General features: G+C 43.0%; 4 protein-coding genes across 7 annotated transcripts; 2 read left to right on the top strand and 2 right to left on the bottom strand.

The window, feature by feature from the left end:
* The first annotated feature begins 1658 nt into the window (after positions 1 to 1658).
* Positions 1659 to 27523, top strand: LOC124320571. 3 transcript variants are annotated; one of them, XM_046783400.1, is made up of 4 exons: positions 1659 to 1809; positions 2870 to 2932; positions 3582 to 3818; positions 26468 to 27523. In XM_046783400.1, exons 3-4 carry the CDS (start codon positions 3706 to 3708, stop codon positions 27435 to 27437), a joined length of 1083 nt encoding a protein of 360 aa, XP_046639356.1. In that variant the 5' UTR covers positions 1659 to 1809; positions 2870 to 2932; positions 3582 to 3705; the 3' UTR covers positions 27438 to 27523. The 3 variants fall into 3 exon arrangements, with proteins under 3 accessions (XP_046639356.1, XP_046639355.1, XP_046639357.1); XM_046783399.1 differs by lacking the exon at positions 1659 to 1809 and adding an exon at positions 1937 to 2730; XM_046783401.1 differs by lacking the exons at positions 1659 to 1809; positions 26468 to 27523 and adding an exon at positions 1937 to 2730 and having other exon boundaries at positions 3582 to 3664; positions 3780 to 4853.
* LOC124320574 (E-selectin-like) lies at positions 5043 to 9344 on the bottom strand. Its single transcript, XM_046783404.1, has 8 exons — positions 9255 to 9344; positions 6747 to 9161; positions 6326 to 6665; positions 6150 to 6262; positions 5901 to 6082; positions 5635 to 5820; positions 5437 to 5559; positions 5043 to 5373 (listed from the first exon to the last, which is right to left on the bottom strand). The coding sequence occupies exons 2-5, from the start codon at positions 7066 to 7068 to the stop codon at positions 5967 to 5969; spliced, it is 891 nt and encodes a 296-aa protein (XP_046639360.1). The 5' UTR covers positions 7069 to 9161; positions 9255 to 9344; the 3' UTR covers positions 5043 to 5373; positions 5437 to 5559; positions 5635 to 5820; positions 5901 to 5966.
* On the top strand, positions 14637 to 15229 carry LOC124320575 (fibulin-7-like). The gene is made up of 3 exons (XM_046783407.1): positions 14637 to 14765; positions 14841 to 14963; positions 15027 to 15229. Exons 1-3 carry the CDS (start codon positions 14708 to 14710, stop codon positions 15212 to 15214), a joined length of 369 nt encoding a protein of 122 aa, XP_046639363.1. The 5' UTR covers positions 14637 to 14707; the 3' UTR covers positions 15215 to 15229.
* On the bottom strand, positions 15683 to 18508 carry LOC124320573. 2 transcript variants are annotated; one of them, XM_046783402.1, is made up of 4 exons: positions 17789 to 18508; positions 17585 to 17647; positions 16841 to 16923; positions 15683 to 16728 (listed from the first exon to the last, which is right to left on the bottom strand). In XM_046783402.1, the coding sequence occupies exon 4, from the start codon at positions 16617 to 16619 to the stop codon at positions 15723 to 15725; it is 897 nt and encodes a 298-aa protein (XP_046639358.1). In that variant the 5' UTR covers positions 16620 to 16728; positions 16841 to 16923; positions 17585 to 17647; positions 17789 to 18508; the 3' UTR covers positions 15683 to 15722. The 2 variants fall into 2 exon arrangements, with proteins under 2 accessions (XP_046639358.1, XP_046639359.1); XM_046783403.1 differs by having other exon boundaries at positions 17799 to 18508.

Below are 27523 nucleotides of genomic sequence, written 5' to 3'. Positions count from 1 at the left end.
ATAATTTTTATAGGAGCGGAACACTCCCTACTTATAACCTCGCTATCCCGAAATTGTTCAGCAAAGCCCTGTCGCCACTGATTTTGCTACTTTTTTAAATTAATTGTTTAACGAAAATTGTTTTTAATCAGATAATATCAACACTTACTATTTTAGCAATAATGTTCATTCATATTTAAAAGAATTAATCTATTTCAACTTAATCTTTATCTAAAATTAGTTTTCGTTGTTTCGGCGATGCAAGAAGTCCTGTACTGTGTTCACTCTAAAGATTGCCGCAAAAATAAGTGGCGCCAGGTGTTTGCTGTGGCACTCTTGGGATAGCTGATAGATAAGTATGGGCAATCCTCCTATTCCATTTCCAATTTATACGTTCTGTATAAACTTTCACCGTAAATACTGAAGGTGAAATAATTAACTATTTTTCGTCGGTGTTTTAGTGTTTTATTTAACAACCGGCCGTTACAACGCAGAAGCTAGAACCTGACATTGAGGAAACGGAAACGAAATGAGAAACTGGCTCGTCACAGTCAGAGTCCCCCACAGTCTCGGACACGGACGAATATGAGTCCGGGCACGGATTCACAGATCGACCCGGAACCTGCTGAGAAATAGGAGATTTAATTAACAGCCAGATTACATCTTTCATTTTAAAGGTAAATCAGAAAAAAACATCACACTCTTTTTTTTTCGTTGATTTAATTTCAATATAATATGTTTGAAGCTGTTTCGATGAATTACAAAAAATCAGTTTTAAAAAATGTTTTTCTTAATAACATTTTTTTACCATCATCCATCGCCGTTTTGATTACTTAAAAAAGTTATAAAATCTTCCTATTTTCTCTTTTGAAATTAACAAACAGTATATAGCCGTACATTTGAGCTAAGCTTGGAGCTTAGCCGAAGCATGATGGGTATGGAGAGATTATCGAATGGTATGGTTTTGGTATGGGTAAGGGTATTATATGATTTGTTACAGCATGATGGAAATTTTTTAGTAGAATCATTGACCTGAATCAGTTAAACAATTTGTTTAACTCGGATTGCAAGTGAGACGCGTCCTGATGTGATGTGTGTCGACTGATCTCGATCTTTCTTCCCGGAAGCCCAGATAGTCAGATACCTCTTAACATCGATGAAGGATGTCGAGGAAAAGAAAGAAGTCGCCAATTTATAGGAACTTGTATTTATAGAATAATTGTGGCCGAAAAAAAATTACCGTAAAATTACCATACCTACACGAAAAAGTAGAGAAAAAAATCCCACAAAGAAATGTCTGCTTCATCAAATTTATTAAATCAAGAAAATCAAAAATGTTTCTATCGGTATTAGGTCAATTTGTGCGATGACTTGAATGTTCTTTAGTGCCACGTAATCGAATCACGTCACTGTTCACCGGGCACGCCGTTGACACAACCATTGGGTTGCTCAATAATCCCGCGCAACTGAGCCCATTCACATCTTTTCTGCCCATTCGGCATAGTCTGACATCATCGCATACACGGACTGACCCTCTAGTATGACTTTAGATCATAACATCATCCGGCATTACACCTTCAGCAGCTGATTTCCAATTGGGATTCTAGTATGAACCTAACCCGCGGACGGGACTTCTGTTTTGAACCGCTAGATTCGCCGATAGATCGATCAAGCAACGGATCGAATTACAGTGGCGCCAGAGCGGGGGTGTGACCAACTAACGTTGCTCACTAGGGGGTTCGAACCCTGGTATTGATAGGTGCAACTGTTCCTAAGTGACGCCTTATCCAATACATCCACTGTTCCACAATTGTAATAATTTAAAAAAAGGTAATGTTTTTAATTTTAGTAGATGATTGCCAAACATGTAATCTATTGAATTTATTAAAATTTGAAAAATTTAATTTTTCGTATACCGGCAACAGTGCCACTGCAACCTGTCATGTTTCATTTTCATTTCAAAACAAACAAATAACTTCGTCTGCAGCAACACCTCAAATAAAAAATAAAGAATCGAACGTTTCGTTGGTTTCGTTTAGGAAGTAGTAATTTAGTATAAAGATTTCTCATTAACCAGAAAGACAGTAGTTGAAAAAAGATGAGTAACAATGGAGTTAATCTTATCAAAGAATTAAAAACTTGTATCAAACTTAAGTGAAAAATATTGTTTTAGGCCTGCAACAAGCCACAACAGCCCATTCTTCATTTTTCTCCAGCTGGGGAAGAACGAAGAAGTAACATTTATCCCCAAGTGTCCAACAGGGAATAACAATGCCATGGCAATTGTCTTGAAAAAAATTTGGATTTAAAATGTTAGTTACTTAAGCCATGTAAGGAAGTGTGAGTGATACTTGGGCTTGACCATGAATCGATGTAGTGAATTTCAACAGTTTCAGAATTATTTCTTTACCTTTTTATTTTATCACATCTCGTTTTTGGCATTGGAAGGCCCAACAGATAGGAATAGTGTAACAAATAAGTAAAATAAGTACCAAGAATGGCCGGCTTGAGAGAAAGAACGTTTATTTTGGTGTGGAAGCAATTACATTGTACTGCGACCGAAACTGTAAGAGTAAAATAGAATGAAATTTGGGATTGCTACCTCCATCGTCAAGTTCAGGCGAGTTCAGGCGAGTTCAGGCATGTTCAAGGTCAGTTATATTTTGTCACGGTGTTTGCTATTGGATGACACCGTGCAAAGAGCTTACCTTCATATTCACGTTCGTCCCGTCCAATCGTCAGTAAATATGCGTAAATATGGAAATTTCAACCTAGCCTAAGAGTTATTTTCATTGACCCATATAATTCTTATCACCTTCGTTAATTATGTGTTATTTCTATTTTTCCGACATTTCTAATTGTTTTTCATTTATTTCCTTGTCCAAAATAGATTAACCCTTAACGTCTCTTTTGCGGCCTGATCAAAGAAGAGAAAGCTGATGGCGAAACAGACGTATGTATGCTATCATTTCGTGCCCTATAATCATAAGTTTTTGTTGCACACAACTGCAAACTGGATAACGACTTTATGCACAATCTCCGGTAGTGAATTCAAGAAATTCCTGATTGACAGTAGTCTCTGCTGTTTGACCAGTGACGCGCGCATCATTTAGACTAAAAAAATGTGATAGGCTATCATTTTTCGATAATGACGAAGGCAATAGATTCATTTAATGGGGAAAGAAAAGGTTGCTGGGCTCGACTTGACAATAGTTGAGCATTTTCAACGGACACCTTTTCGTTTAAGAGCCAATTTTTTTTTTAACGTGGATTCAGGATTAAATCTTTTTGTCCGGCACATTATGTTCTATTGAGATAAGAAGCTAAGTTATTAGATATGTTGGTTATGTAAGTTAGTTATGTAAGCTTTGACATTTTTCAGTCGTCAGACCAATATTGAAATTACGCAATAGGTATAGATGGCGCCAGAATCTAAGAAAAGTGTTATGCAATCATTGACACTGACTTCCGCATTTAAATAAAAGTTTACTTATTCAATATTGAACTGTTTAAACTATTTTTTATTGAGTAATATTCGGAAAAATATTTTACATTTGATTAACATGATTACTAATTTGAAATCATTTAAATTTTACTTGTAGAACCGTTTAAACTAGGAAAAATGAGGATGCCACTGCTGCTAGTCAGGCGAAAGGTTACTTAAAGGAGACCGAAGACTTCTAAAGTAAATCGAATTTCACAGATCAAAACTTGAATTCAGCAACCATGTCTTCCACCAACATGATTATTTCTCTCGTCTCTGTCTCTACTGTTGTCATCCTTGCGGGTCTCTTCGCCAGTTGGTGCGTTCGCACAATACGCACATTGATAAAATCTCCATCCAAATCGGAGCTGAAACTGCAAGGATTACCAGTACAACCGACCCGCAAAGATGGCCAACCCGAGTCGATGAGATTCCAACGTCGAATCCAATCCACAATGGCGGCGTTCATAGAAAACGGAATGGACGATGAAGTGGCACCTCTTGTCGTCTCTCGTTTGGAATGGTGCAACCAAATCAACCGCTACCTGGACATGTTGAAGAATACGCCAGAGTCAATCGAGAGTGTGGCGAATGGCATCGAGGTCCTGATGAATTACCACCAACTTCATCGATCGGAAGCGGAACAAGACCTCGTCGATGCCATTTTCAGCAGAGTTTTGAAAAACGGAAACATTTCTCATCTTTACGCCAAACTGTTGAAGCGACTTAGGAGCGGCGACCAGCAGAAAGGCTGGACACAGAACATCGTCCGTCTCTTGTTCCAACTCGCCGTCGAGGAATTCAACCGGCCGCTTGACAGTGACGATGAAAATGGCAAGTCGAGAGTCGAAAAATTCAACAACGTCAAACTGATGGCCGCCATTTTCAAGAGAGAAATGCCCGGAGTGCCGGACGGTTGGATCACAGACTGTGCCGAGACTCTGGTCCACCGTCTCGAGATCGGAGTCACTGAAGAATCGGTTAAGCAACTCTGCCTCTTCCTGACGACGCTGCTCATCGCTGAACCCGGAGAAAATTGTGATTCGATTACCCCGACCCGACAGAGACAATTGCTGACCTGCTTCGAGGCTCTGGAACGAGCGGCAGCTCCACCCAAAGTCCCTCAACAACCGGAAGTGAAAATACAGAAATCGGATGCAACGACACAGGCGTTGAAACCTGAGAGCAACACGGACACTTCTACGGACGAGTCGGACACGGATTCAGAGACAGATGGCCTGGAACTGGAACCTGCTGAAATCCGCACGAACTCGGCTTCTGCCTCGACAACCGGATGAATTAGAAGAAACCGGATCATGCGTAAACTTAAACTGAAAGCAAAATTCTGATCGTACAATTAATTTCTTTTTGTCTTCAGAGTAATACGTTTGAAGCTATCGATGAAATACAAAAAGTCTTTTTTAAAAATTAGTTTTTTCTTCTTTTTTTCAACATTTCACCGTAAATAATAAAGGTGCATTACATAATTATCTGTCAGTAACAACACATTTTTACAGTAACAACTCATGTATTTTTCCTTCACGAAACAACAAACATTTGTTGACATTTAACTAGACCAAACAAACAAACAAAAAAAAACAACTTGTCGAGAAATTATTCTACACGATTAATTAGTAATAGCGTGCAATTGTGAACTAAATAAACAAAGATTTACTAATTTGAAAAAAAAATGCCATCTTTCAGTTGCTGTGGGTACGCGATTTAAATACCGTGTTGACAACGGTCCCCGCTGTATCCAGGCTGACAAGTACATTTACGATTGTTGGAATTGCAGGAGCCTCCATTTAGACAAACCGTATCGCATTGAGATTCGCAAACCGGAGGCTGACCTGTCCATTGGCCGTCTGCCTGGCAAACTAATATGGCACTACTTCCCTTTAGATGGCGACCTGCATAATCAACGGCAATCGCATATGTATTACTCAAATAAATATTTTTAAGGGCAAGTTTACCATGTTTGCAGCTAACAAGAAGTCGATCCTCGAAGTGGTACTGTCCACTTCCAGCATCAGCCTCTCCACTGATGACGACCACAGAAGCTGTTCCTTTAGCAACTGGATGACTGCAGTGCACTCCTAAATGAATCAAGTGGCCCAGTTTACTCATCTATGATGGCCTTTATTTAAACAGAAGATTAGAAATGTTTTTACTCTTGCATAGCCCTTGACAGTGGACCGCTGTTGATTGTGCAAACACTGAAGCGTCATGTCACCGACCGGTGTGAACCCTTCCTGGCAGCGAAGAATCAATTGCATTCCGGTGGTTATTGGCTTTCCGGATGCCGGAGCTATCGTGTGGGGAACGGCTGGAGGAGGCGCGAAGCAAGTCAGAGCTGGCTGATGGAAATTTGCACATTTAGCAAAGCCAGTCCGCAAACGGAAAGTATTTGAATCATTTATTCGGGATGACGCTATACCTTCACACTGAGGCGACACGGTCGACCAAGTTCCATCCGCCTGGCAGGTGGAATCGTCTGCGCCGATTAACCGATAGCCGGTGCTACAAGCGTAGCGAACCCGGTTGCCAATTCGCAATATTGCCGGCCAGTTCCCATCACAAATCCTTGCAATGGCGCTTGAGGTTCATTGCACCATACTCCTATAATTTTTATTTGGTTTTATTATTTCATAATTAGGGTCAATTTTGTAATCAGACTTGATAATACTTTGACATTTTGGTCCTCGATCGCTCCATGTTCCTTGGTCCGTGCAAGTCCGTTGACCCAGGCCAAATAGTTGATATCCACGATTGCACGTGTAGTGAGCCGTAGAATGATAACTGGAAATCAAACCAAACATTAATGACATCAATCTAAATGAATTCCTTGAGAAATAAAGTTACCCCACGGCCAGCTGTTGATTATTGAGCTCTTGATTGTCCGAAATCCAATTGGTCAACTGGACAATTCCATGTTCCGGATCTCTCAAAGGCGGACAAGTAATCTGCTGGCAACTAGGCGGGCGATCGCTCCACGATTTGTCCGTCAGGCACCTTACAGTGGCGGAACCGACCAGAGTAAAACCCGGTTTGCATTCGAAACGAATGGTGGAGCCCGGAACGAAACCACCATTCGTCCAGGATCCATGTTCCGAGGCTTCCGGTACTGCACAAACGACCGGATCACAGGCAGGATCTTCTGCCGACCACCGACCGTTACTCAAACATGTTCTAGATTCGACTCCTAAACATCAGAAAATTGAAACAAAGTCAAATTTGCAGCAGCTTAAAATTTAAAATAATAAATTTCATTTCATTTGCGTACCAGAAAGGCGATGTCCGGTCTCATAGGAGTAGGAAATCGTATCACCGACTCCTGTGCCGCGGACGACGGCAAATCCATTGTCGATATTCGGAGGATCGCCGCACGAACGAGTCACACAGATGGGCATTGCTGGATGGGACCAAGTGCCGTCCGGCCTGCAAGTGATTTGCTCCTCCCCATTCAGTTGAAATATCCTTCCTGGCAGCTGAAAGTAATCCGGCTGTCCAGAATTGAGCTCGTTCCGCTGACAGTTCCATGTTTCGGCACCTGGACATCTGGGCAGCGAATGGGTTGACAAACTGGAATCTTCTGCTCGTCCCATTGCCCATCATCGGCGCAGGTTAGCGCAGACATTTGAGGGTCTTCCAGCACATAGCCCAGCCGGCAACTGAACTGGATCGTCTCGCCAAACCCGTACGAACTTTTCAGCGGTTGCGTGAATTTGAAATCGCCGATGACTGCTTTCCCAGTTGACAGTTGTTTCGGAAGAGAACACAGCTGAGCTTCACATTCCGCTTTTCCTTTCCAAATGCCGGCCGGACCACAAGTCAAATTGGATCCGAGTAATCGAAAGCCGGGATCGCAACGGACTATCGCCGTGATGATATCCGGTCGAATGACTTTTGATTGGATTTGACTATTCGGTGAGATCGGCGGAGACTCGCACGGCCATGGAACACAAGCCGGAAACGGATGATTCCAGTCGCCCGTCGACGTGCATTCAGTCAACGCGCTGCCCACCAAATCGTATTCGTCTTGACAGGAAAATTTCAATGCCATTGGGCGCTGTTGGCGGCCCGTCTTCTGTCCATTCGACGGCGGATAGACGGGCGTGATGATTCCGTCTTCCAGTATGTCGACAGACAGACAAATGGCTCGGACGCACGTCGGTATCTGATCTTCCTAATCTCCCGGAAAAGTGCACGCCAACCGGTCTTCGCCCGTCATGCCGAATCCGAAATCGCATTCGTATTTGACGGAATCCAAATATGAATATTCCTTTTTCCCGTTTCCGTCCAGTTTGCCGTTCTTGACGACGGGCGGTTTAGGGCACCGAATCAGCTGACACGTGGGCGTTTCCGAGACATTCCATTTGTCCGTCTCCAGACATTTGGCCACATTGGGGCTGTAGTCGGTCAGCTGGTAGCCTTTTTTGCATCTGTAGTGGATGATTTGACCAACCATGGCCGCTTCCTCCGTTTCGTTGACGTTGGCCACTTCATTCTGAACGGGACGAGATGTGTACCCATTCTGGGGGATGACGGCCGGCGGGCAGGAGACTCTGGAACAGACGGGCGGTTTGGAAGACCAAGAGCCGTCGGCCAAGCAGCGCCTCTCCACGACGCCGGAATCATTGTCGGATTTGACAATTCCGTAACCTCTTCGGCAGATGTAAACCAAAATGTCGCCGTAGTGGTAGACTTCCGGATCTAATCGAACATCCGCTTGTTTGAGTGAAACAACTATGTTGGCAACCAGGCCCGGATTGGGACACTCCACCGGGCGACAGGTGGGCATTATTCCGGTCCAATTTTCGTCATCTTCGCAGGACAAACATTCCGGACCGTCTAATTCGTATCCCGGATGGCAAACAAATTGAACGACTGAACCGTAAATGTTCTCCTCGGCCCCCGTGACAGTCCCGTGCTCCATGGTGCTGGGCAGACGCTCGCAAAATATCTAATGGCACGACGGCTCTTGGTCCGTCCAATCACCGGATGGCAAACAGGATCGTTCCCGCGCTCCGACTAATTTGTATCCTTCCTCGCAGTCGTAGAGAATGACAGATCCGGTGCCGAGACTGGTGGCCGATCCGCCCACTTCGAATCCCATGTATCCGTGCTCAATGATGTCCGGGATGGAACACGTTCGAGGAACGCATTTGGGCTTGGCTCCGCCGATCCATTCGCCTTCGCTTCCGCACGTCCTCTGCTGCGATCCGCTCAGCACGAATCCTTGGTCGCAGCGGAAGAGCGCCTTCAATCCGAAATTGGTGGACGTGAAAGTGACGGACCCGTTGGCGGGAGTTTCCGGCTAGCTGCAAACGACTTCCTGGCACCGGAACGGCTCGTTGGAATTGGATTCCGCGTCGCTAACGCTCCAGGACCCGTCCGAATTGCAGACCAAAGTTGCCGGCCCCGAAGTGGCGCCGGCCTGGAAGCCCGTGTCGCATTCGTAGGTTGCCAGTTGGCCCGTTTCGAAACCTTCGACAACAATTGTCCCGTGATCCGGGTTGTCCAATGCCGGACACGTGATCCGGGTTGTCCAATGCCGGACACGTGATTCCGGAAATCGATGCCAGAGTCCGGCATTTAGGTAGACCCTGGGGCATCCAGCCGACTGTTCCAGCACATCTTCGTCGTGTTCCACCCTCCAGCAGGAAGCCCTCGTTACAAGAGTAAACCACTTCAGCACCTGTCGATTAATCTATTAAATTCAAATTTAAAAAAAATAAAGAATGAATTCTTATTTGTCTACTCTGATTGGACATTTAAAATATTCACGGACACTGTTCTTGCCCGTGTAGAAAACGGTTTGGGCGTTGACCATTTCACCGTCAACAGCTGACGTGTAGAGCCAGGCGCCATTGTTGATCGCATCCGGCGGAGGATACTCTTCCGGCAAGCATTCGGGAATGTTGCCCGACCAGGAGCCATCTTCCAGGCAAACTAGGAGGTCGGATGACGTGCTGCGGAATCCATCCTGGCAGGCGAAACTCAGCTCCTCTCCAGCGACGAACGGTTCTGCGGCCGATTGGGTCCCGTTGCAAACGAGCGGAGCTTCGGCGCAAGCGACGGGCAAACACTGAGGGGCGACACCCCATCGATTATCGGCTCCGCATTCGATCCAGCTGCTGGCGCCCATCAGTTTGAAGCCGGAATAACACGTCACCGGGGCTTTGCTTCCGAAAGTCTTTCTCTTCCGCATAGACTCCGCCGTTGTCGACGGTCGGCGGGGAGCCGCAGTCGACGGGCATGCAGACGGGCAGGGTGGCTTGTTTGTTGCGATCCAGCCAAGTGCCACTCTCCGTGCATTTGAGCTCGGCCGGACCGAAATGCTCGAAACCAGACTGGTAGACGTAAGAGGCCACCGATCCGACTCGGTCGTTATCTGGGCGAGAGAGCTGGACGGTGGCGTGGTCAATTTCCGGAGGCGTTCCGCACTGGATGGGCACGCATTTGGAAATTTGGCCGATCCAGAATCCTTCGTGACTGCACTGGACCTCGGCCGAAGAGCTAGGAGCTGGAGCTCAGCCTACCAGCTGGTAATCAAACAGACAAGCGAACGTCAAGATGGAGCCGGGCACAAGAAAGTGGGGCAGATCTTCCGGAAGGATTATGGCCACTCTGTTGGTGACGATGCCGTGCTCGACGTAAGGTGGGCGTGTGCACGTCAGAGGCTGGCAAACCGGAAGAACTTCGTCCCATTGCCCTTCGTCTTGGCAGGTCAAGGAATACGGTCCATCCAGCCGGAAGCCGGTCGAACACTGAAAAGTAATCCGGTCGCCAACGGCGTAGAATTCCTGCGACACGGGCGGCTCAATCTGGGAGCCGTTGACGGGCGGAATCGGTGGCTCACAAGTGACCGGAACGCATTCAGGCGGATAGCCGCTCCATTGGCCGTTTTCCTCGCAAATGCGTAATCCGTCGCCGGACAGGCGGAAGCCTCTCGTGCAGTTGTAGGAGACGGTGTTGCCGTAGACGAAATTGGTTCCGTTCACCAATCCGTTGAGAATGTATCCGGGAAATCCGCAACTGACCCGTTGGCATTCCGGATCGGGACCGGACCATCCGCCGTAGACGAGACAAGGTCGACGAGGCGACGGAGTCGAGAGGAGGTGTAGCCCAGCTCGCATTCGTAGACGGCCACGTTGCCTTCGACTTTGACTCCGCTGTGTTGCGGCGGAATTGGATCGGAACATCCGCGGCAAAAAATCGACTCCTCCACTCGAATTCCGCCGCGCAGTCCGTGCTTGAAATCGGCCCAGGTGATGAGGTTGCCACGATATTGGCTGCTGGACTCGCTGTCCAGCTGGTGGCAGGAGAGGGTCAGGTAGGCGATTTGTTGGTCGTCCAGGACGGAATCCCACAGTTTGACTCCGTACAGCTGGCCGACGAAGGATTCAGCATTGCTGAACCCTCCGGCGTGGACGTCCTTCTCCTGGCCGAGGATGACGGTCCTGCTGGGATGGATCGACGAATTGCTGGCCAATCCGATCCCTTGTCTTTGAGCTCTCCGTCCGAGTAGATGCGCCACTGTCCGTCCGGTGAATTCCACGTGGCGCAAATCAGGTGCCAACGCCCGTCGTTGGCCGTCACGTCCGTCACCACTTTGGCGCCGTTGACGTAGAGAACGAAGCCGGAATAGTCCGTCAAGGTCAGCGAATTGGCTTCGTCGTCGGTGGCGTAAGAGAAGACGGTGCCGTAGTTCTGCTGGTCCGTCGTCTTGATCCAGGCGCACATGGGCATCTGTCTGAGCGGCCTGGCGTTCGTCCGAAGTCCGCCCTCCCAGACGGCGTAGTCCAGTTGGCCGGCGCGGGTGAATTCTAAACTGAAATCGGAATTGACGGCCGTGTCGCAAGTCGATCCGACCACTCCAGGCGGGCACAAACAAGCAAAGGATCCCAGTCGGTTGACGCAGGTGCTTCCGGCTGCGCACGGTTCCGGCAGGCATTCGGAAACGTCGTTCTAGCAAAGTGGGCCGTCGTAGTAGACCGTTGAGCGGCTGGTAGAATCCGACCGGACAGGAGAAACAGGGGGCCAATCCCGTCTCGGAAACGAGTCCTAGTGGACAGACGGACTTGCAGTCGTCCAGACGACGGGCGCCTAGGCGCCATGTGGTCGAACCCGACGGGCAAGGAAGGCAGTTTCGCTGCGAGTACTCGGTCTGGTACGTTCCTTGCGGGCAAGTACTGCACCGTTCCAGTCCGGTTGGAGATTAACTTCCAGCCAAACATTGAGCTGAGCATTCAAAAAAGAATTATCATTTTGCTGATTGATTTCATGGCGGCAAGGATGATTTCTTGGTCATCAAATTTTCTGGATGCACTTTGCTTGAAGAAATTAAAGTTAAAAACACTTCTGAATGTGAAAAACATTCAACAATTTCAATTTTGAAACATTGGTTGTTATTTGTCGTCAAATAATTTCAGTGTTGTTCCTCCAAGAAAATCAAAACGTTTAAAATTACAAACAGCGAAGTAAAATATTGAATTTACTTACATAAACTATAAAACTTAATGCTGCAGCATGAAACAATTCAATAAGACTTACAGGAATATATGAAATTCAAAGTTTACCACTTTCTACTATCAACGTGATTGCTTTCACATTGACATGGTAGCCTATTTTTCTGCAGGAACAACACTGGAATGATTTCCTGACAAACAACTCATGTTGGATTCACAAAAACTAAGTTTATTAAATGATTTCCATTAACTTTTATCTCTAAAAGCATAGAGCAAATAGGAAATTTTGTGTTTTCCGAGATGTCTTTGCTATGGTGAAATCTATTGCAACGAAATATTTCGTTGCACTAACTAGCCATTTTGGCTATTGCAACGAAATCTTTTGTTGCACCACGATGATATGATGATCCCATGACCACCTGTCCCCAGAGAAAATGGTTTCGAGAAGTTTAAAAGTTTGTTTGTTGTTATTTTGATAATTGACACTTTAAACTGTTTGTAGCAGACGACATAGCCATCTAGCGGATTAACATTGCCATAGGGGAACGGGTGGGGTAGTCGGATAAGGCGTCAGTTAGTAGTACTACTGTACTAACAACTTGACCCCGAGTTCGATTCCACATCCGGGTACATCCTTAAAAAAATGAAAAATAATTAAAAGAGTCTTTGACCGTAGCGTAATCGCTGCGGTATGGGGTCAGTCTCAAGACGATACCTGTGCGCTTCAGGTGAGATTTGACTGCAGCATGCTCTACTCAGAATTTCAAGGGGAATTCTGGGCTGCAATGGGTCCTTAAGTGTAAATTGCCCAAATGACGGTCTGCGATTGCTCACGCAGACGGTCCCACCCCCCACTGACGGGGAAGCGAGTGGCGGATAAAACCGAGCCAAGGCGAATTTGAGCAAATAAAAATGAATAAAATTCGCCGGACGGTGTACAGACTGCACGGGCAAGGGTCATTGACCTTCTTAAGGATGAACAGTCGCGCGTAGTCCTAGCATTACGTGGTATCCATTGAAAGAAATCGTCCTACCGAGTTTGTTGTCGCAAAGTTTCAACGCTGAACTACCGATATCTGTCGTCGTAGCTAGGTGAACCACTCCGCCAATTAAACTTGCCACCGACCTTCCGCCTTTCAAATAATTCACGAAAATAATTCACGAAAATGCCGAGGTTGCCGATGAGGCCGTTGAAGCCGTTGCGCACACCGTACTATGTCCCTGCCCACGCGATCTATGACATTGAAAAGTTTATAACAAGAAAGCCGACCAGGCCAAAGAGGATCAGATCATACAAACGTACGACACCAACCAAGTCAAAGGTCCAGAAGAATAAGCTTCCCAATAGAATAGTCCTGAAGACCGAGTCGAAGGCGGCAGTAGCGGCTGAAATCGCCAAGGCCATGAAATCGAAAGCACCAACTATCAAGAAAGAGGCGAATTGGACATCTCCTACCTCATCAGTCCTTACAACACCTGCAGCCCAGCCTTCGATTAAGTTAACTATACGACTGAAGGCCTCAAAGATCCACTCGTCAACTGAATATGAGATTGTGAAGCTGAAGAATGAAGATGTAATTTGAAATTGATGCGATATCTGTGTAATACTTTCGGAATAATACAATCAAAATTTTATTTTAATTATTATCGATTTTTCATTGATTGACTCCATTTAAAGAAGAAAAAAACAATTCTTAAATTATTTTTCAGATCCAGTAAATTGGATATTTCTTTTCACCAGAATTATGATTTTTCATAAAGTTTTTTTTTGTCGTATCCACCAGCCCTTTAAGCCAATTGTTAGGACCTAAGCGCATTTGACACCCCGCTCCCCACGATTCTGTTTTACTTTATTCATTCAGCAGATTGGTTGGATTGCAGGAGTATTAACTATTAATGTCGATTAAATTTCGGGTAAACTGTCCCAAAAAATTGTGGTATTCATCCTGTGAGAAAATATTGCCGAAAGTCAAAGCCCTCTCAAAACCTTTCATGTTCTCGAAGCAGTAAAATGGAAATTGAGTAAAATCAAATCATGCGTTAAATAATTAAAAAAAAAGCGATTCATGAGGAAGTTTACTTTCATCGGAGCTTAATTGTTTATTGCTTTTTTATCAATAATCAACAGCTGGCCGTGGGGTAACTTTATTTCTCAAGGAATTCATTTAGATTGATGTCATTAATGTTTGGTTTGATTTCCAGTTATCATTCTACGGCTCACTACACGTGCAATCGTGGATATCAACTATTTGGCCCGGGTCAACGGACTTGCACGGACCAAGGAACATGGAGCGATCGAGGACCACCATGTCAAAGTATTATCAAATCTGATTACAAAATTGATCCTAATTATGAAATAATAAAACCAAATAAAAATTATAGGAGTATGGTGCAATGAACGTCAAGCGCCATTGCAAGGATTTGTGATGGGAACTGGCCGGCAATATGGCGAATTGGCGACCGGGTTCGCTACGCTTGTAGCACCGGCTATCGGTTAATCGGCGCAGACGATTCCACCTGCCAGGCGGATGGAACTTGGTCGACCGTGTAGCCTCAGTGTGAAGGTATAGCGTCATCCCGAATAAATGATTCAAATACTTTCCGTTTGCGGACTGGCTTTGCTAAATGTGCAAATTTCCATCAGCCAGCTCTGACTTGCTTCGCGCCTCCTCCAGCCGTTCCCCACACGATAGCTCCGGCATCCGGAAAGCCAATAACCACCGGAACGCAATTGATTCTTCGCTGCCAGGAAGGGTTCACACCGGTCGGTGACATGACGCTTCAGTGTTTGCACAATCAACAGTGGTCCACTGTCAAGGGCCATTGCAAGAGTAAAAACATTTCTAATCTTCTGTTTAAATAAAGGCCATCATAGATGATTAAACTGGGCCACTTGATTCATTTAGGAGTGCACTGCAGTCATCCAGTTGCTAAAGGAACAGCTTCTGTGGTCGTCATCAGTGGAGAGGCTGATGCTGGAAGTGGACAGTACCACTTCGGGGATCGACTTCTTGTTAGCTGCAAACATGGTAAATTTGCCCTTAAAAATATATATTTGGGTAATACATATGCGATTGGCGTTAATTATGCAGGTCGCCATCTAAATGGAAGTAGTGCCATATTAGTTTGCCAGGCAGACGGCCAATGGACAGGTCAGCCTCCGGTTTGCGAATCTCAATGCGATACGGTTTGTCTAAATGGAGGCTTCTGCAATTCCAACAATCGTAAATGTACTTGTCAGCCTGGATACAGCGGGGACCGTTGTCAACACGGTATTTAAACCATTTTGTTTTTAAATAAAATGCATGTTGAGTTGATTAGATGTAACATTTAGTTTGCGTATAAAACAAACGTAGCTGCTCTCTTGAATCGCGTACCCACAGCAACTGAAAGATGGCATTTTTTTTTCAAATTAGTAAATCTTTGTTTATTTAGTTCACAATTGCACGCTATTACTAATTAATCGTGTAGAATAATTTCTCGACAAGTTGTTTTTTTTTTGTTTGTTTGTTTGGTCTAGCTAAATGTCAACAAATGTTTGTTGTTTCGTGAAGGAAAAATACATGGGTTGTTACTGTAAAAATGTGTTGTTACTGACAAATAATTAAGTATTGGACCTTCAGTATTTAGGGTGAAATGTTTTAAAATTAAAAATGTTTTAAAAGACTTTTTGTAATTCATCGATAGCTTCAATTCGAACGTATTACATTGAAGACAAAAAGAAATTAATTGTACGATCAGAATTTTGCTCTCAGTAATGGTTTACGCATTATCCGGTTTCTTCTAATTCATCCGGTTGTCGAGGCAGAAGCCGAGTTCGTGCGGATTTCAGCAGGTTCCAGGCCATTAGTCTCTGAATCCGGGCCCGACTCATATTCTTCCGTGTCCGACTCGTCCGTAGAAGTGTCCGTGTCGCTCTCGCCGCTCTCAGGTTTCAACGTCTGTGTCGTTGCATCCGATTTCTGTATTTTCACGTCCGGTTGTTGAGGGACTTTGGGTGGAGTTGCCGCTCGTTCCAGAGCCTCGAAGCAGGTCAGCAATTGTCTCTGTCGGGTCGGGGTAATCGAATCACAATTTTCTCCGGGTTCAGCGATGAGCAGCGTCGTCAGGAAGAGGCAGAGTTGCTTAACCGATTCTTCAGTGACTCCGGTCTCGAGACGGTGGACCAGAGTCTCGGCACAGTCTGTGATCCAACCGTCCGGCACTCCGGGCATTTCTCTCTTGAAAATGGCGGCCATCAGTTTGACGTTGTTTAATTTTTCGACTCTCGACTTGCCATTTTCGTCGTCACTGTCAAGCGGCCGGTTGAATTCCTCGACGGCGAGTTGGAACAAGAGACGGACGATGTTCTGTGTCCAGCCTTTCTGCTGGTCGCCGCTCCTTAGTCGCTTCAACAGTTTGGCGTAAAGGTGAGAAATGTTTCCGTTTTTCAAAGCTCTGCTGAAAATGGCATCGACGAGGTCTTGTTCCGCTTCCGATCGATGAAGTTGGTGGTAATTCATCAGGACCTCGATGCCATTCGCCACACTCTCGATTGACTCTGGCGTATTCTTCAACATGTCCAGGTAGCGGTTGATTTGGTTGCACCATTCCAAACGAGAGACGACAAGAGGTGCCAATTCATCGTCCATTCCGTTTTCTATGAACGCCGCCATTGTGGATTGGATTCGACGTTGGAATCTCATCGACTCGGGTTGGCCATCTTTGCGGGTCGGTTGTACTGGTAATCCTTGCAGTTTCAGCTCCGATTTGGATGGAGATTTTATCAATGTGCGTATTGTGCGAACGCACCAACTGGCGAAGAGACCCGCAAGGATGACAACAGTAGAGACAGAGACGAGAGAAATAATCATGTTGGTGGAAGACATGGTTGAATTCAAGTTTTGATCTGTGAAATTCGATTTACTTTAGAAGTCTTCGGTCCCCTATAAGTAACCTTTGGACAGACTAGAAACAGTGGCAACCCCATTTTTCCTAGTTTAAACGGCCCTACAAGTAAAATTTAAATGGTTTCAAATTAGTAATTGTGTTAATCAAATGTAAAATATTTTTCCGAATATTACTCAATAAAAAAATAGTTTAAACAGTTTAATATTAAATAAGTAAAATTTAATTTAAATGCGGAAGTCAGTGTCAATGATTGCATAACACTTTTCTTAGATTCTGGCGCCATCTATACCTATTGCGTAATTTCAATATTGGTCTGACGACTGAAAAATGTCAAAGCTTACATAACTAACTTACATAACCAACATATCTAATAACTTAGCTTCTTATCTCAATAGAACATAATGTGCCGAACAAAAAGATTTAATCCTGAATTCATGTTCGGTCACAATCTACGTTAAAAAAAAATTGGCTCTTAAACGAAAAATTGACCGTTGAAAATGCTCAGCTGTTGTCAATTCGAGCCCAGCAACCTTTTCTTTCCCCATTAAATGAATCTATTGCCGTAGTCATTATCGAAAAATGATATCATGCTTTTTTAGTCTAAATGATACGCGAGTTACTGGTCAAACAGCAGAGACTACTGACAATCAGGAATTTCTTGAATTCACTACCGGAGATTGTGCATAAAGTCGTTATCCAGTTTGCAGTTGTGTGCAACAAAAACTTATGATTATAGGGCACGAAATGATAGCATACATACGTCTGTTTCGCCATCAGCTTTCTCTTCTTTGATCAGGCCGCAAAAGAGACGTTAAGGGTTAATCTGTTTTGGACAAGGAAATAAATGAAAAAAAAAATTAGAAATGTCGAAATAGTAGAAATGACACATAATTAACGACGGTGATAAGAATTTTATGGGTCAATGAAAATAACTCTTAGGCTAGATTGAAATTTCCATATTTACGCATATTTACTGACGATTGGACGGGACGAACGTGAACTGAATATGAAGGTAAGCTCTTTGCACGGTGTCATCCAATAGCAAACACCGTGACAAAATATAACTGACCTTGAACATGCCTGAACTCGCCTGAACTCGCCTGAACTTGACGATGGAGGTAGCGATCCCAAATTTCATTCTATTTTACTCTTACAGTTTCGGTAGCAGTACAATGTAATTGCTTCCACACAAAAATAAACGTTCTTTCTCTCAAGCCGGCCATTCTTGGTACTTATTTTACTTATTTTTTACACTATTCCTGTCTGTTGGGCCTTCCAATGCCAAAAACGAGATGTGATAAAATAAAAAGGTAAAGAAATAATTCTGAAACTGTTGAAATTCACTACATCGATTCATGGTCAAGCCCAAGTATCAATCACACTTCCTTACATGGCTTAAGTAACTAACATTTTAAATCCAAATTTTTTTCAAAACAATTGCCATGGTATTGTTATTCTCTGTTGGACACTTGGGGATAAATTTTACTTCTTCCCCAGCTGGAGAAGAATGAAGAATGGGCTGTTGTGGCTTGTTGCAGGCCTAAAACAATATTTTTTAGCTTTAGTTTGATACAAGTTTTTAATTCTTTGATAAGATTAACTTCATTGTTACTCAACTTTTTTCAACTACTATCTTTCTGGTAAAAAGTGAAATATTTATACTAAATTACTACTTCCTAAACGAAACCAACGAAACGTTCGATTCTTTATTTTTTATTTGAGGTGTTGCTGCAGACGAAGTTATTTGTTTGTTTTGAAATGAAAATGAAACATGACAGGTTGCAGTGGCACTGTTGCCGGTATACGAAAAATAAAATTTTTTTAAATTTTAATAAATTCCAATAGATTACATGTTTGGCAATCATCTACTAAAATTAAAAACATTACCTTTTTTTAAATTATTTCAATTGTGGAACAGTGGATGTATTGGATAAGGCGTCACTTAGGAATAGGTGCACCTGTCAATACCAGGGTTCGAACCCCCTAGTGAGCAACGTTAGTTGATCACACCCCCGCTCTGGCGCCACTGTAATTCGATCCGATGGTTGATCGATCTATCGGCGAATCTAGCGGTTCAAAACAGAAGTCCCGTCCGCGGGTTAGGTTCATACTAGAATCCCAATTGGAAATCAGCTGCTGAAGGTGTAATGCCGGATGATGTTATGATCTAAAGTCATACTAGAGGGTCAGTCCGTGTATGCGATGATGTCAGACTATGCCGAATGGGCAGAAAAGATGCGAATGGGCTCAGTTGCGCGGGATTATTGAGCAACCCAATGGTTGTGTCAACGGCGTGCCCGGTGAACAGTGACGTGATTCGATTACGTGGCACTAAAGAACATTCAAGTCATCGCACAAATTGACCTAATACCGATAGAAACATTTTTGATTTTCTTGATTTAATAAATTTGATGAAGCAGACATTTCTTTGTGGGATTTTTTTCTCTACTTTTTCGTGTAGGTACGGTAATTTTACGGTAATTTTTTTCGGCCACAATTATTCTATAAATACAAGTTCCTATAAATTGGCGACTTCTTTCTTTTCCTCGACATCCTTCATCGATGTTAAGAGGTATCTGACTATCTGGGCTTCCGGGAAGAAAGATCGAGAACAGTCGACACACATCACATCAGGACGCGTCTCACTTGCAATACGAGTTAAACAAATTGTTTAACTGATTCAGGTCAATGATTCTACTAAAAAATTTCCATCATGCTGTAACAAATCATATAATACCCTTACCCATACCAAAACCATACCATTCGATAATCTCTCCATACCCATCATGCTTCGGCTAAGCTCCAAGCTTAGCTCAAATGTACGGCTATATACTGTTTGTTAATTTCAAAAGAGAAAATAGGAAGATTTTATAAATTTTTTAAGTAATCAAAACATCGATGGATGGTAACAAAATGTTATTAAGAAAAAAACATTTTTTAAAACTGATTTTTTGTAATTCGTCGAAACAGCTTCAAACATATTATATTGAAATTAAATCAACGAAAAAAAAGAGTGAGATGTTTTTTTCTGATTTACCTTTAAAATGAAAGATCTAATCTGGCTGTTAAATCTCCTATTTCTCAGCAGGTACCGGGTCGATCTGTGAATCCGTGCCCGGACTCATATTCGTCCGTGTCCGAGACTGTGGGGGACTCTGACTGCGACGAGCCAGTTTCTCATTTCGTTTCCGTTTCCTCGATGTCAGGTTCTAGCTTCTGCGTTGTAACGGCCGGTTGTTAAATAAAACACCGACGAAAAATAGTTAATTATTTCACCTTCAGTATTTACGGTGAAAGTTTATACAGAACGTATAAATTGGAAATGGAATAGGAGGATTGCCCATACTTATCTATCAGCTATCCCAAGAGTGCCACAGCAAACACCTGGCGCCACTTATTTTTGCGGCAATCTTTAGAGTGAACACAGAACAGGACTTCTTGCATCGCCGAAACAACGAAAACTAATTTTAGATAAAGATTAAGTTGAAATAGATTAATTCTTTTAAATATGAATGAACATTATTGCTAAAATAGTAAGTGTTGATATTATCTGATTAAAAACAATTTTCGTTAAACAATTAATTTAAAAAAGTAGCAAAATCAGTGGCGACAGGGCTTTGCTGAACAATTTCGGGATAGCGAGGTTATAAGTAGGGAGTGTTCCGCTCCTATAAAAATTATACGTTCTGTATTAACCTACGAATACGAACTCCAAGTCAGAAATGAATACTCAACCAATTCGAAAACTGCCTGGAGCTAAGAAAGAATTTCCTTTGGTCAAATCCAAAATCGACAATCGGAGACCGGTCATATTGGCTAAACCAACACTGCCCGCGAACACACTGTTGAAGCCGTTGCGCACACCGTACTATGTCCCTGCCCACGCGATCTATGACATTGAAAAGTTTATAACAAGAAATCCGACCAGGCCAGAGAGGATCAGATCATACAAACGGAGAGAAAATAAAGTTGTCACCGCTGTTGCACCGCCATCGCTGTAAATACATGCGATGCAGCACAACTCCCGTTGTTGACCTGGTGATGCCATCGATCAGTCGAATGCACCTTGTGCCGAAAGGAAAGAAAAAGAAGCCGTTTCTCATGGACCAAATGATGACTGACATCAAGTCACTGAAAAAAGAACGTACGACACCAACCAAGTCAAAGGTCCAGAAGAATAAGCTTCCTAATAGAGTAGTCCTGAAGACCGAGTCGAAGGCGGCAGTAGCGGCTGAAATCGCCAAGGCCATAAAATCGAAAGCACCAACTATCAAGAAAGAGGCGAATTGGACATCTCCTACCTCATCAGTCCTTACAACACCTGCAGCCCAGCCTTCGATTAAGTTAACTATACGACTGAAGGCCTCGAAGATCCACTCGTCAACTGAATATGAGATTGTGAAGCTGAAGAGTGAAGATGTGATTTGATGTAATACGATGTAATTTGAAATTGATGCGATATCTGTGTAATACTTTCGGAACAATACAATCAAATTTAATTTTAATTAGCCTACTATTGATTTTTCATTGATTCATTTTGGACTCCACTTAAAGAGGGGAAAAAAATATTACAATTCTTAAATTATTTATAAGATCCAGTAAATTTCTTTTCACCAGAATTATGATTTTTCTTAAAGTTTGAAAATTTAAATTCATAAAATTTGAATACCAGCATATGATCATTTGATTTTATCAATCAGTCCTGTCCGGTCCTGTCGTGTCCACCAGCCCCCTTAGAGTGACAATTGTTAGGACCTAAGCGCATTTGACACCCCGCGATTCTGTTTAACTTTATTCCTTTATTCATTCAGCAGAGTGGTTGGTTGGATTGTAGGAGTATTAATGTCGATTAAATTTCGGGTGAAATGACCCAAAAAATTGTGGTATTCATCCTGTGTGAAAATATTGCCGAAAGTCAAAGCCCTCTCAAAACCTTTCATGTTCTCGAAGCAGTAAAATGGAAATTGAGTAAAATCAAATCATGCGTTAAATAATTAAAAAAACAGCGATTCATGAGGAAGTTTACTTTCATCGGAGCTTAATTGTTTATTGCTTTTTTTACTCGTGGTTTTTTCAACAGTTTGAGAAAGTATATACCCTCAAATAGACTACGGAGCAAAATGTGTTAGTTATTTGTTGAGAAGGTTTTACGTCTTATTGCCGGCCCGATTGATTGCTCGTCAATGGACTCAATGCCCTTTGCCTTTGCCCTCTGGTTTTTGCCAGCTCAGTTGAAAATGAGAGACGAATAAAGTGAAAGTGTTTTTATGGTCTCGGGTTTTCCCCACAGGTTAAACTAAGTAAATTTTTTAATCGAAATTTATTATTTGTCCTGCCTTTACACCTTCTCTTTAGCATAAGTTGTTTTTGATCCTTTTAGCAAAATATAGTCCATCTTTGGATTTAACGTTTGAGCGTTTTTTGAGCGGGGATGCTCGATTTTTCTATCGATTGTTAAGAACGGCTAATTAGAATATTAGTGTCGTCTGCTTTCGCTTTGTGTCAAAGTTTCGAAGAGACGAATTTTAAGATTCTTAAGAAAACAGAACGATAGCGTTTTTGCCTTTTTGGATACTTGGCTGCACGAACAAAAAGTATAGGTAAAACAAACAAATTGCATGTGTCAAGTCAACTCTGGTCGCAACTTTTTATAAAATCGCTTGATACACACAGCATGCAGTTCAGCAGGTAAATATGAAACGAAGAATACAAATAGAATGATGTTACCTTTTCCCTTGTGAAGATCTGAGGCCTGAGCATCGTTATATCATATCCACAAGATATGCCAGTTTTGGTTGTGCTGGTGTTATTTACCTGTCATTAGCAACAATTTCAGTATCATTGTTAGGATTATATATGATTTGTGTTATTTCTTTTATTCCCACAATATGCTAGATATTTTAATTATTCAAAACATGCATGCCTTGCACAAATGAAGACGTGGAAACCTTTATTGATTCTCCTGTTTATTAACAATTTGAGTTTACCCACTGCCTAGTTTTCAACTTCTCCTTGCTTGTTTGTTCCTACAAATATTTTTCGTAACCCAATTTTTTATTTATCATTTAGATAAACATCATCCTGATTAGAGAAATCTCCAGTGTCGGCCGATGAGTAACGTATTCCTCCCCAGTTCCCCTATCTTTAAATGTCCTCGTGTACACCCATGCGAGTGTGGGGGTATTCACGAGGACAACCCTTTTATCCTGTCTGGTGGATTCAACTTCGTTTCTACGGGTGGAGCACTTATTGTGGATGCCTGGCCGTATTTTCCAGGCTGAAAAGTAGGAAACGAATTTTTTTTTTTCCTTTTTGGAATTAGAACAACTGCAGATGATCTTATGCCTGTTTGTGTTACCTCACAACTTTGTCTGTGGGTAAACAATCAAATTTGAAAATATTTTCACTTTTACTAGTTTACTAGTTGCACTTAAAATTTCATGACTAAGAGGGACCTGCAGTCCTGCACTGGCACTTCCTGGTTATTTGTTAGAACAACAAACACGAGGAAGTCGTATGCTACAGAAATAAAAACGGGTTATTCTTTTTTTTTAATGAAATGTTTATTATCAGAATTAAATTTTGATCAATCAGCACAAAATTTTATTTTTAGAAGATTTTCTTTTTGTATTAGGCGGTGAACTTCGTGCTTCAGAGAAAGAGTTCCGAGGTGATCATTGATGCGGAACTGTCGACCGTGACGGATCCAGCGGATTTTCAGGTTTTCGAAAAAAATGTTCCAGTGAATTGAGTTCGACATAAGCGTCCACCATCAAGTCCGGATAGGTGCGATCGTAATTCTCGCGTATCTTTTCGACGTCACGATCGAATAGGATCAACTCCACCAAAATCGGGTCAAAAAGAAGCATCACTTCTGTTGGATACGAACGGGTCCATCAGGGCCACGGGCGAACCGGGCAATAAATGACGGCCACTCGCGATTACCTCGAATCACTTTGGAGAATCCGGAATTATCGGCCGTTTCAATCTCGCGAGTGTCAGTTGTTGTTCGACAACTCTTCCACCAGGTGGAGTAGTTCGCGGCGAAATTCCCTCACATCCGGAATATTAATGCTGTCGCATGGCCCTAGAGTCAGAATCTTTTTGCTCTGCGTCATCTCCAAGTTTTGCCGATATTCCCTGACGCTGAAATCCAATTTGTAAGTCGAATCTTGATCAACAATTGCCTCAAAGTGGAGCCGGCCATTGCGCGGAAGAGGGCGGGCCTCTTGGTAAAGATGTTCCAGCGCGTTGAGTCGTTCGCAAAGTTCAGTGGTGACATCGAGAGTGGCGTAGATTTTGTTCACTACCGTTTTTCCGTCAGGTACAGTCGCTTGGGTGATTTTAAGAATGGCTCCGTGATGCGCATCTGGTTTGCAGTAAATGCTGAAGTATTTCGAGCGAATCGTAAATTTTCCGAAGAAACTGAAAAAAGGCGACATTTTTCCTACAGTGAGTTTGTTTTGAAGTTAAAAGGGTTCAAACAACGACAACATTTGGAATTGCACAAGCTGTAGCCAAGCTCATATAGACCTTGATGGTGTTGCTCGAGTGTGCCAATCGATTTTCCCCATGTTTTTTACATTTTTAACTTTTTAGGCTTGTTACTAATTCATTTCATTTTCGTTATGATAATAATAAAGAAACCAAAGTTGTTCAGTGATACTTGATTTGATTAGGGTCCCGCAACTTTTTTTATTTCAAGTTTTCATCGATCGTTACTGCATTAGACTTGTGCAATATGACGCATTGTCATACGGGAAATGGTTACCGATACCCAGAATCCCATAACTTTACTTAGCGTTATGGAGAAAATACGATCGTACGATATTTAAAAAAATGTTATTCGTTTAAATATTGAACAGTCTGTGCATTAAATCAGATGTTGAACAAGACAAAACATTCTCCCAGTTTTCGGTTCCGAAGTTTTTATTTAAAGCGTTTTACCTTTACTTCTTTAAATCGGCGAGCATTATCCCGACACCTCCATCCGACGTAGGAGAAGTGGGCAAATGGTCACTGGGGCTTGGATTACGTTTTCGTCGGCAACCCAGTTGACGACAGTGTTATTATCGGGAAAGGAGTCCGTGGCTGCCGCTCTCGGAAAAAGCTGCCATTATTTATAACGAATAAAATGATTTATAAAAATGATTTATAAAAGTTTGATTCATCATTGGAGAGTATGTGATTAGTGAATTGTCAGACGAGGACTTGAGCTGGATATTTGGTAACGGATCCTGCATATACCATAGGTTGCTTTGAAGTCCTAATGCTAGTGGCGCGCGGACGTCATCTAGCAACATCATTCCATGTTTATTCCTTTCCCAGTTTCCCATGGTTTCCAATGCTATTAGGTAAAACTGAAATCGTATTTAGGTATATACAAACATCTGTGGAGTCAACGAAAATCTGCGCAATAACAGTCCGGTTTGACACCTTTGTTTTTTTTACAGGTTGTAATGGTCTTTCTTGTTGGGCGTTTCCAACACAGCCGAAAGGGATTGAAGGTGTATTCCACAGTCGTGTAAAAATTCGTATGTATAGCGCCTATCACTTCAATATAACGTTAAACAGTTAACAATTTTTCCCTTCGTATACTCCGCTCCAGATGACGAAGTCGTCAAGCTACTACAAGTTCAATTTCCAAGTCTAAATATTGATTCATTATATAGATTAACCCTTATTAACGTCTCCCCGCGTTTCCTTTGCGGCCTGATCAAAGAAGAGAAAGCTGATGGCGAAACAGACGTATGTATGCTATCATTTCGTGCCCTACAATCATAAGTTTTTGTTGCACACAACTGCAAACTGGATAACGACTGTATGCCCAATCTCCGGTAGTGAATTCAAGAAATTCCTGATTGACAGTAGTCTCTGCTGTTTGACCAGTGACGCGCGTATCATTTAGACTTAAAAAATGTGATAGGCTATAATTTTTCGATAATGACTACGGCAATAGATTCATTTAATGGGGAAAGAAAAGGTTGCTGGGCTCGACTTGACAACAGCTGAGCATTTTCAACGGACACCTTTTCGTTTAAGAGTCAATTTTTTTTTTTAACGTGGCCGTACATGAATTCAGGATTAAATCTTTTTGTTCGGCACATTATGTTCTATTGAGATAAGAAGCTAAGTTATTAGATATGTTGGTTATGTAAGTTAGTTATGTAAGCTTTGACATTTTTCAGTCGTCAGACCAATATTGTAATTACGTAATAGGTAGATGGCGCCACAATCTGAGGACAGTGTTGGTGATGTAATCATTGACACTGACATATAGCATTAAAATAAAAGTTTTCTTATTCAATATTGAACTGTTTAAACTATTTTTTTATTGAGTAATATTCGGAAAAATATTTTACATTTGATTAACATGATTACTAATTTGAAATCATTTAAATTTTACTTTTAGGACCGTTTAAACTAGAAAAAATGGGGATGCCACTGCTGCAAGTCAGACCAAAGGTTACTTATAGGGGACCAAAGATTTCTAAAGTAAATCGAATTTCACAGATCAAAACTTGAATACAGCAACCATGTCTTCCACCAACATGATTATTTCTCTCGTCTCTATCTCTATTGTTGTCATCCTTGCGGGTCTCTTCGCCAGTTGGTGCGTTCGCACAATACGCACAATTCGCACATCCAAATCGGAGCTGAAACTGCAAGGATTACCAGTACAACCGACCCGCAAAGATGGCCAACCCGAGTCGATGAGATTCCAACGTCGAATCCAATCCACAATGGCGGCGTTCATAGAAAACGGAATGGACGATCAAGTGGCACCTCTTGTCGTCTCTCGTTTGGAATGGTGCAACCAAATCAACCGCTACCTGGACATGTTGAAGAATACGCCAGAGTCAATCGAGAGTGTGGCGAATGGCATCGAGGTCCTGATGAATTACCACCAACTTCATCGATCGGAAGCGGAACAAGACCTCGTCGATGCCATTCTCAGCAGAGCTTTGAAAAACGGAAACATTTCTCACCTTTACGCCAAACTGTTGAAGCGACTGAGGAGCGGCGACCAGAAAGGCTGGACACAAAACATCGTCCGTCTCTTGTTCCAACTCGCCGTCGAGGAATTCAACCGGCCGCTTGACAGTGACGACGAAAATGGCAAGTCGAGAGTCGAAAAATTCAACAACGTCAAACTGATGGCCGCCATTTTCAAGAGAGAAATGCCCGGAGTGCCGGACGGTTGGATCACAGACTGTGCCGAGACTCTGGTCCACCGTCTCGAGACCGGAGTCACTGAAGAATCGGTTAAGCAACTCTGCCTCTTCCTGACGACGCTGCTCATCGCTGAACCCGGAGAAAATTGTGATTCGATTACCCCGACCCGACAGAGACAATTGCTGACCTGCTTCGAGGCTCTGGAACGAGCGGCAACTCCACCCAAAGTCCCTCAACAACCGGACGTGAAAATACAGAAATCGGATGCAACGACACAGACGTTGAAACCTGAGAGCGGCGAGAGCGACACGGACACTTCTACGGACGAGTCGGACACGGAAGAATATGAGTCGGGCCCGGATTCAGAGACTAATGGCCTGGAACCTGCTGAAATCCGCACGAACTCGGCTTCTGCCACTGACAACCGGATGAATTAGAAGAAACCGCCGTAAACTTAAACCGAGAAAAGTTCTGATCGTACAATTAATTTCTTTTTGTCTTCAATGTAATACGTTTGAAGCTA

Source organism: Daphnia pulicaria, chromosome 1, assembly GCF_021234035.1.
Source record: "Daphnia pulicaria isolate SC F1-1A chromosome 1, SC_F0-13Bv2, whole genome shotgun sequence".
Taxonomy (NCBI): Eukaryota; Metazoa; Arthropoda; class Branchiopoda; order Diplostraca; family Daphniidae; genus Daphnia; species Daphnia pulicaria.
The sequence above is the reverse complement of the archived record's forward strand: the minus strand, read 5'-3'. Positions and strand labels throughout refer to the sequence as shown.

Excerpts from the sequence above, each read along its gene's own strand:
- LOC124320575 (XM_046783407.1), top strand. The coding sequence starts at position 14,708 with ATGACGCTTCAGTGTTTGCACAATCAACAGTGGTCCACTGTCAAGGGC. Across the intron at positions 14,766-14,840 it reads TGTCAAGGGCCATTGCAAGA|GAGTGCACTGCAGTCATCCA; the intron begins GTAAAAACATTT and ends TGATTCATTTAG. Across the intron at positions 14,964-15,026 it reads TCTTGTTAGCTGCAAACATG|GTCGCCATCTAAATGGAAGT; the intron begins GTAAATTTGCCC and ends TTAATTATGCAG.
- LOC124320573 (XM_046783402.1), bottom strand. The coding sequence starts at position 16,619 with ATGAGATTCCAACGTCGAATCCAATCCACAATGGCGGCGTTCATAGAA.
- LOC124320574 (XM_046783404.1), bottom strand. The coding sequence starts at position 7,068 with ATGGGACGAGCAGAAGATTCCAGTTTGTCAACCCATTCGCTGCCCAGA. Across the intron at positions 6,263-6,325 it reads AATCAACAGCTGGCCGTGGG|TTATCATTCTACGGCTCACT; the intron begins GTAACTTTATTT and ends TTTGATTTCCAG. Across the intron at positions 6,083-6,149 it reads TCGAGGACCAAAATGTCAAA|GAGTATGGTGCAATGAACCT; the intron begins GTATTATCAAGT and ends TAAAAATTATAG.
- LOC124320571 (XM_046783400.1), top strand. The coding sequence starts at position 3,706 with ATGTCTTCCACCAACATGATTATTTCTCTCGTCTCTGTCTCTACTGTT. Across the intron at positions 3,819-26,467 it reads CGCACATTGATAAAATCTCC|ATCCAAATCGGAGCTGAAAC; the intron begins ATCCAAATCGGA and ends CACAATTCGCAC.